At 38.9% G+C, this 9760-nt stretch overlaps 1 protein-coding gene across 1 annotated transcript; it reads left to right on the top strand.

The window, feature by feature from the left end:
- Positions 1-894: 894 nt before the first annotated feature.
- On the top strand, positions 895-5760 carry ccr10 (chemokine (C-C motif) receptor 10; the record flags this gene model as incomplete). Its single annotated transcript, XM_080873037.1, has 2 exons — positions 895-919; positions 4634-5760. The coding sequence occupies 2 exons, from the start codon at positions 895-897 to the stop codon at positions 5758-5760; spliced, it is 1152 nt and encodes a 383-aa protein (XP_080729163.1).
- Between the last annotated feature and the right edge of the window lie 4000 nt (positions 5761-9760).

The following is a 9760-nucleotide window of genomic DNA, read 5'->3' as shown; positions in this document are numbered from 1 at the left end:
TCGATGTACAACGTACATAACATCATCCAACATGCACGGAGTCTTGTGGCTCATCACTTTTTTAGCTGACTGACAGTTGATCTCATGTCTTAAGGTGTCAATAATAACGGTTCTGTGGTGGTTACACAGAGAACCTTTGGTCTCACGAGGGATGACTCTGAGTTTGGTTTGAGAAAAAATGCTTGACTGAGTTCACAAGTTGAGAGACTTATGTGGCCAGGGTCCTCAAATGATCATAAACTCTCGAAACGAAGCAGGCAGAGGTTATGAACTGGTCCTGGCACCAGTATGCAGTCACGCCCCAAGATGTGGTTTGTTACGTTTGACCTGCCAGTTGAACCTACAGCAAAATGCATTGTAATATTCAATCTATAACAAGAACAAAGACAAATTTTGGGAAATAACCTGTATCTAAAAAGGCCAATTCACATTATTTTTTTCTCTACTAACCTACTATCAGGATGATTCAACATGATCATACACAGATTTTCAAAACAGAAGCTTCATTGAGCTTTTATATATTTTATTTTAATTTAGAGCTGAATGAGCATTTATTGAAATAAGCTGCATATATAAGTGAATAAAAGAGAACAGAAAGAAGCCACAGCATGCTAGGGAGTCGACTTTGTATGAGAGAACAAAGCACTGATAGGCAAAACCCATTCTAATGATTTATCTTGATTGCACTGTTTTAATAAAGCCAAGGTACCATAAAGATCTATGTGAATCATCACAGTCGGTTCACATCCTCCTGAGGAAACAAACAGCTGGGGTACGGCGAGGTCAGCAAAACACAGAGTGTGTTTCATTGGTTAAGGTTTACCCCAAAGGCGTGTTTTTAAACATGAGAGTTTCACTGATCTCTCCAACTGCCACAGGAGGAGCACCAAGGACATGCTCAACACCTCTAATAGTACAGGTAAGGGCTCTAAGACACGTAACTATAAAAAAAAAATGCAAAATGTAAGCTAAAAGACAATGCTTTCACATGTTTTGATGTGCAGATGCATATATGTAACAGTAACTTTACAAAGAACCAAATTTAGTGATTTTAATCAGTTTGCTGTGAAAAATCCACCAAGTTGAAATGTCTGGGAGTGTGGTTGTGGTTCATAACAAATCTGCAGCCACATATGACTCATACTCACTTGATTTGTGAAAACTATACCAAAGGTATGACTACCAAATTGTCAGAATTATTTCTCCCTAACCATAGAAGTGACTGTAAATTGTAAAGCATAAGCTGGGGGTTTACTCCGTCACAATGCTATTAGAAAGATGTATGCTTCAGTTAAAAATATAGTATTCTTATTTGCTACACTGATGATAAAAATATGAAACTGGCTCTTGAAAGCTGCAGGCCGACATGAAAATGTGTGAAATATAACAACGCCTGCCTACTCAAATAAAGCATTTTTGAGTTTGGTGGGGTTGTTCTCACTTTCAGGTTGATTGTAAGAGGAGGTAAAAGTTTCCTGATATTGTGACGTAAGGCACAGTATTCTGTTGTTGTTAATAAAGATTAAAAATAATAATTTTAGTGCAAAACATATTTAGAGTTCAAACTGAATCAGGGAAAAATCCATGACCAATATAAATGTCTTGTTTTTTAAAATGCAAAGTGCAACAGCAAGAAAAATGTTTCAGTTTGTTTAAAATCCACCCAAAAAATAATTATTCTTCTCTAAATATTTCATGACAAACCATTTGTAGACAAATAGCTGTAGCAGCGGCACAAATGCTGCACATCCTTTGCGGATAAAAGTATATCCGTGTTGAACATTGCATTGTTTTTAAAAATTTATAAACAAGAATTTGATAAGCCTTAAAACCAAAAAGAAAAAAACCCCAATTTTTTGTTTTACTTTTTAATTTAACATTAAAGTTTAGGAACGTTGCCCATAATTCTTTTTATTTAGACGTGAAGTCTTCATCGCCTCATCAACATAAAGAAAATCAGTAGCAAATTGAAAAAGCAGCAAAAAGTACTGCTGTGTTATATCTGGTGCTTCCATGACTAAAATCTGAAATAAAGGGATGAATTTAACGCCTCTAATGTGCCAAGAAACCCACATCCCAATGTTTACAAAACAGTCTTTTGGATGTCCAAGTTCTTCAGATTTTAGTCTTTTAAATTGAATCAAAATTTTAAACCATAAATGTTGTGATATATATAATTTGTCTTTTATGCATTTACAGAGTAAGCCCACTACTGAGAAAAGAATTAGCTCAAAGGCAGATTGAAGGCTGACGTGTCAAAGTCAGAGAAGACGAACAATCAGTGGCACGCAAAGTGCTGTTATGAGTGTTAACCCAGGCATTGAAATGCACAGTAATGTTTTGTATATTTTATAATATTTATAAAATGCTGTCTTATATAAACACATACGTAGAATATGAATTAGCATGGACCAGGAATATATCCAAGTCCGCTCCTTTGTCCATCGTTAGAGAGCGATATTTAAAGTAAGCAGCTTGCAAACCTTACTTTTAGCGGTCAGTGCTGTTAAACGCTTTAATTTACGAGTATTACTAGATTATGTTTTTAAGTAGTTAAATGCGGAAAAAACACATCTACTAGAACAAATTAGTGTGCAGAAAGGGGAAAGTTTTTCTTATTTTATTAAATTACACATGACAAGGTTATTAATGCAGGCTTTTTCTTTCAACCCTGACCCTGTATGAACTAGAGAGAGCTAATATTGCTAACAAATTATAGTGTTCTGTATGTCAGACATCTCCATTCGCCCAGACGTTTCTAATAAGGGAGATTTTCTGTTAAGTATTGCACATGACTTACATTATTTCGAGTATTGAAAACTTTACTCCCATCCTGACTGATTCCACATTTAACTGCAACCCTCACCTAACTCACACTTTAAGAGCAGAAAATCACACTGGCACCAAACCCTCTGACACAAGCCCGTCTACACATTTTCCTTTTCCTCTTACCTTAATGTGTATCCCCACCATCAAACCGACAAGTTAAGAGAAGAAAAAGGATTGCTGTAATAAACTTAACATTGTGAGCAGCCTGTTCAAACAGGCACATCGCTGAAGATGAAATGATAAAAAGGTGATTGTGGAAACTGTCTATAAAGGCTGTTAGCACGCGACACTGACTGATCTGTAAACCTTAAGCTACCCACGATTTCCCCTGTACCAACGACCTGATGCCAGTGTCACGCAACATGCTACGAAATGACTAAAATATCACAGCCGCCTAGTCAGACTGAAGAGCTTTGCTGCAGATCTCTCACTTTCAACCTGATTGTAAAGGGGTTGGTATTTCCTGATATCGTGACGTGCAGGGCAAAACATTGCTCAAAATCAGCCCCGGCTTCATGTAAAAGGAGCACTGCAGTTTTTGAACAATAATAAGTACTCACGCAAGCTGGTCTTTCTGTGGCATTTTGGAGAAGTACAGAATGACTCAAGACATTCATTACAGACATGTCAAAACAGCAGGAAGTTTTTCATATGCAGTCTATTTGCCCACAACTGACTGCTTTAACTTTATGTTGTAAATAAAATGCAGAAGGCAAAGTCTGTTCAGGAAAATTTCAGGTCCAATCTTTAGTTATATGTTGCCGTTGCACTCAACTCCATGCTTGCTTACTCTTTATTAAAGCTTAATATCATGGCCTGAAATGACATGGCCCTGCAGCTGTTGGGGTGTTATCAGTGAATAGTTGAGATGTGCCCTCTACTATATGAAAGGAAACACAACTCATAATGGGGGGAGTTTTTCAAGCAGCACATTGTCGTTAGCTGCTTCACAAGAGGGTCCTGGATCCATAAGAGGACATGCTTGGGCAGGTTTTCTCCTGAAACTCTGTCTTAGCCCAGCACCCTCATGCAAAAAAGATTAGAAATCTTCTTTGCATGAGTTTCACTTCCTGCTTAGATAAATGTTAATAAATGTTGCAGTGGTGCAGCTACAAATAATAGAGGGAGGAGACAAAAACCACAAGTCAGAGCAGCTGTTTAGTAACCAGCTTTCTGGTTGTAGTTTGTGTACATAATTACTGACAAGAGTAAGCAGAATAACTCACTTGATGAACAAACATTTAGAAATTGAATGCATACAGGCTATAAGAACAGCAGCGACTACAGGAATCAACATATGACCGTAAATTTCCTGTAATATCAGGAAATAAGCTAATGTACTGAAGGGCCTTTTGGAAAGACCCAATCAATAGTATACATGTCTGCTGACCATGTCCCTCAAGTACCGACTTTGAATTTATGACCCAAACATGTCCTTATTAATCTGTCATAATAAGTGTCAGTCTTACAATCACAAACCAAATATAATCCTGACCTGGTGGTGGCCACAGAGTGTGTCTGAGCCCAGTTTATTCCAATCTGTTTGCTAGTTTTCAAGTTGATTTACTGAAAGGCAAAAAATGTCAGCCTCTTGTTGCTCCAAGAGCAGATGTGGGCAATTATTTTTTCCCTAGGGACCGCATGTGATACTGGGATACTTTAGGCTTAAATGATACAGTTAGCCCCAAATTACGTGTGAAAGTTAAAGTGCCCACAGTGTAGGGGAAATGCTGAGGATCACCAATAGTATTTATTTATTTATTTTAATAATTCTTTGACTTACAAGTTTTATTTTCTCCAACAGCAATGCCTGACTATACTATAGAAGATTACTTCTTGAATATAAGTAATGACTCATATTCCGAAGATTATCCTGACAATGAAGACTGGTGTGAAGCTGATGAGCACCAGGTGGACGTCATCAAAACCTTCCAAGCTTGCGCTTTCACCGCCATCTTCCTGCTTGGCGTTGCAGGAAACTCCCTGGTGATCGCCACCTTTGCTCTCTACCGCCGCTTTCGACTTCGTTCCATGACCGATGTCTTCCTGTTCCACCTGGCGCTGGCTGACCTCCTCCTGCTCCTCACACTCCCATTGCAGGCCATTGACACTCACAAGGGTTGGATTTTCTCCTATCATCTCTGCAAGATCATGCGTGCAACCTACGCCATCAACACATACAGCGGGCTGCTGCTACTGGCATGCATCAGTGTCGACCGCTACATGGTAGTAGCACGAGCGCAGGAAATGCTCAGGCTGCGCAGCCAAATCCTAACAGCTGGGAAGCTCACTGCCATGGGGGTATGGCTTGTTGCAGTGGCTCTAAGCATCCCTGAAATCTGCTTCTCAGGGGTTTCAAACAGCTTCTCTGGGAATTCAAGCAACAAAACTGAAGCGTACTGTGTCATGCAAGTAAGTGGTCAAATAAGACTGGTTCCCAGTGGCGTGATCATCACCATCTTCTGCCTGTCCCTCGCCATTATGGTGGCAAGCTACACTTCGATTGCTCGAGTGCTGTGGGAAGGGCACGCACATCGGCGAGGGAAGCAATGGCAACGGCAGCGTACACTGAAGCTGATGGTTGCCCTGGTGCTGGTTTTTCTGGTATTCCAGCTGCCGTACACTGCGGTGCTGTGTCGCAAAATGTTTGGCCCATTCTGTGGTCTGATGTTGGAGTACGTCACCTGCACGCTGGCGTACACCCGCTGTTGCCTCAACCCTATCCTCTACGCCCTGGTAGGCGTGCGTTTCCGTCAGGACGTGTTGAGGCTTATCTACGATTCAGGCTGCCCATATCGCAATCTGGTCGTGCCACAGACGGTGAACTCCACATCAATCTCCGCCTCCTCACCTGCTCTCACCGTGCTTTCGGCATGCTCTCCAACATCTCCCGATGGTCCCGTTGCCTTCAAGTTTTCGGAAACCAAATAAACTCTGAGTGGATGATGAACTGCTTTGCATATATTGTATTATGTTGTATTTTTTATATTTCGTACAGCTGTTATGAAGAACCAAAAATTTAAATAAACATTATTAGAAATGGAACATCTTATATTCAGTTGTTGGTAACTTGTTGGTAAGTCAAGCTGAATGGGTCACCCCATGAAAAATCAATACGTTTGTCCTACCTGACCCCTTTAGCTCTATATAGATATATATTAGGGGTGCAACAATACTCGTATCGATATTGAACCGTTCGATACAGTGCTTTCGGTTCGGAACGCATGTGTATCGAACAATTTTTTTTATTTATTTTATCAACTTTTCTTCTGACGATGCTGTCTGTGTTGAGTGCTCAGTGAATCTGCGTTCAACTACTCCGCCCGCCTAGGCTACACTGTCGAGTGCAGATCCACTGAGCGCAGTGCAAGCTAGCAAGACAGAAGCTAAGCTCGTTGTAACATGGCAACTGCCTCAACGCTACCCGAAATTGAGCCTCCCCCACCCTCATTCAGATCTGGCGTTTGGAACTATCTTGGTTTTCATGTGAAGCATGACCCTGATGGTAAGCGCGTCATGGACAAAAGTAAAACAGTATGTATCTCAATTGGTGGGAACTAGTGCGTTAGCGCAGTTAGCTTGTTGACGCCGTCCAGCCCCACGCACAGGGCGATCCGCCGTAACTCGTTAACGGAGATTTGCTGCGTTATGGCGTTAATGTCATTTTAACGAGATTAACGCTGACAGCACTAGTGGGAACACAACAAATATGACTGCACATTTACGCCGACATCATCCTAGTGCAAAGACAAGTGGAAGCAGACAAAAACAACAAGCACGCATGCTACAAACTTTACCCGAGTCCTTTAGACAGCCGTTAGCACAGGATTCTCCTTATGGGGACCTGATATGTTTAATATGCTGCTGAGAATATAGCCCAGAAGAAGCGTATAGTATAGCTTTTATTTTGTAAAGAGACATTTCTTTGTAATAAACTCTCTTTTCCAAAGATGAGTGATTCCACCATCAGATAGATTTTTAAATTATTATTATTTTGCTGTTTCAGCATCATTAAATTCAAAAACTACTTTTGAGTTAAATATATATTTATAATTTTAATAAATGACAAATTAAAAAGGCATGAACATTTTTTTCTATCGAAAAAATATCGAACCGTGACACCAAAGTATCGAACTGAACCGTGAATTTTGTGTATCGTTGCACCCCTAATATATATATATATATATATATATATATATATAAATTATTTTTATTTTATTTTTTGCTTTTTCAGTGTCATTTCAAACCTAACAAACTTCATGTAATTCTAGAAGATTAACCCTGCACCAAAAAATAGGTAAAAAGGAGATCTTTCATGTAACACCTTGTCACATCCAACCACCTATCCCAGATATGACCAGTGATGGCGCTGTTCCTTAAAAAAAGTAACATATTCCACATGACTTTTTTTTCCATTTTGTTGAGTAACGCCGAACGTTATTTATTACTCATTGGAAAATTGATTATTTCATTCATTACACTACTCTGCATTACGTTTGTGTTGACCCGTAACATGATCTGAATGTATTGTCACATAATTACCAGTAAACTTTAAGCTACAGCTCCACCAACCAACCCAAATCCCTATCCTTTTTTTTTTTTTTTTCAAATCCCTATCCTGATGACGACACACATTATGTATGAACACACAACTGACAACACAAAGTGGCAGTGAAAGCCTGAAGAGACTTCAAAGCTACGATCTTACAAACCTGATGTGTCATCAGTGAAGATCAGGATCCAGCCGTAAGCATTAGGAGGGCCAGCATCGCCAAAGCATTCATAGCATGAAGACAATGTTTGAAAAAAGGTTACTGTACAAAAACGCAGCTTATTTGAAGATAGACCACAGCTTAGTTATATGTGCTGTTATTCACCGCAGTATACAACGGGGTGACTGACAAGACTGTCAAATGTTTGTATGTAAATATCCGATGTTCTTACTTCATTCTTACTGTGACTCTGTAGCCCAATTATTCTTGCTTTATTTTGTTTGTTTGTTTTGTATAAATTACAATAAAGTTTCATTTTAATTTTGTAGATATTTGCCTTAAGACTTGCTTTTTGTTTGAATCAACGCCTTACGGTATATTTTAAGAGCTATAGCAGATCTATAAAAAAACCAAAACCTTTAATTTCAGAAAGGGGTTGAAACAGCCAGTGAAACCTTTGAACACATTTTGTCTCTTGAATTATTTTAGTGTGTTTGATTTACCCAACAAAAGCATGTAACTAGCAGGATTAAATAATCTGCATTAACAGACTCCGAGGCAGAGGAACTAGTTGAAGACAGTTTGGTTAACTTTTAGCAGAACTACATTACCCAGCATAAACAGAGTTTCTAATTTAACTCACACTCTCTACACTTCTGGTTTCACTGGGAGTTCTCACAAGATAGTCCAAAATGAATGAAGCTGTTGTCTAAAATGTTACATTTAGGGCATTAACTGTATATTTTCTTTCATTAAAATTTCATGTTGCTTTTGATTTAAGGGGTTGACACAACAGATTTCTATGGGTTTTATGAGTGTCAGCTATTTTAAAATAACTTTTTTGAGAATATTTACCTTTTAGATTAGGTTTAATTACACAGACCTTCCTTTTACTTTGGCCTTCAAACCAGAATATTTATATTTGCAGGTCTTATTGAATAAATTCAATAGAATTAGGACAGTAAGAGATAATACATTTTGCCAATAAGAAATATAGAGATGCATGTTTTTGGAGAAATTTTAAAAAACTTAAGAAAGCTCATTTGTGAGTAGGAATGCAAAAGATCTCACTGGTTCTATCAGCTTTTCTCTTCCTGCAGAATTCAGAGCTGACTGGATTTGGCTGACCTTTAGTCTTGTTTCACTCTTTGGTGACACAATAAATCCTCAGAGCTTAGAGGAGTGTTAAGTTTCCAGTCATAAAATTACTCAGAGATTGGTTGAGTGTCAGTTGAACCATTCACAGAAATGAACACCAACCCCCCTCTCATTATCCGGCTCTACAGACTCATCATTAGTACGGCTCGTCTGCCATGACTGGTTGGGAGCTAGAGAAAGGGAAGAGACATGAAAAAGAGAGCATAGGCAGCGACTGATGAAGAGACAGAGAACACAAACAAGCCAAAGTGGTATACATACACATGGGGAGTGAAAATAATAATGAATTGCCATAGTTAAGTTAGAAGTAATGAATGCATGAACTAGTTTTTGAGTATCACCCTGCAATAGAATGCTTCCAATTTTAGAGACAGTGCACGGATGAAGTAAAGCAGTGCTACATATTTGTTTAATATCTGCATTGGAGGACATGTCTTCATCAAAAATGACACCTAGATTCTTCACAGTGTTACTGGAGGCCAACGTAATACTATCCAGGATGGCTATCTGGTTGGCTGGAACGTTTATATGACTTTTAGGACCAAATATAATATTCTCAGTTTTGTCATTATTTAGTCATTCAGGTCTTTGTCTCTGAGACATGCCTGTGTCATGTGACTTCATGGACAGAAATAACTCATCATCTGCAAAGCAATGAATATCTATGGAGTATTTTCTAATAATGTAAACAGAGTTGGTGCTTGCACAGATGATTCAAACCACTGCAGCACATTTCCTTTAATAGCAGCTTGCAACAGTCAAGCTCTGTATGACATTGTTGTGATCGGCAGTGTCGGAAGCTGCAACGAGGTCTAGCAGAACAATCAGACATGAGACGCTATAAGATTAGTTGTAACCTTCAGTAGTGCCGTCTCTGTGCTATGATGGATTGTGAAACCTGACTGAAACTCTTCCAATAGACTGAGGTCTGTTTTCTTTCACCACTGACAAATACGGAGGCTTTTTTTGTAGAGCAACAAACTATTTTTCTGGGCCAAAAAACATCTCTTATACTAGTGCAATATCATTTCTACTCCAGCTTTAAGACGTGCATTTGTGAG

This window comes from Rhamphochromis sp. 'chilingali' (genome assembly GCF_963969265.1).
Source record: "Rhamphochromis sp. 'chilingali' genome assembly, chromosome: 22".
Taxonomy (NCBI): Eukaryota; Metazoa; Chordata; class Actinopteri; order Cichliformes; family Cichlidae; genus Rhamphochromis; species Rhamphochromis sp. 'chilingali'.
This window is presented reverse-complemented; position numbering and strand designations above follow the sequence as displayed.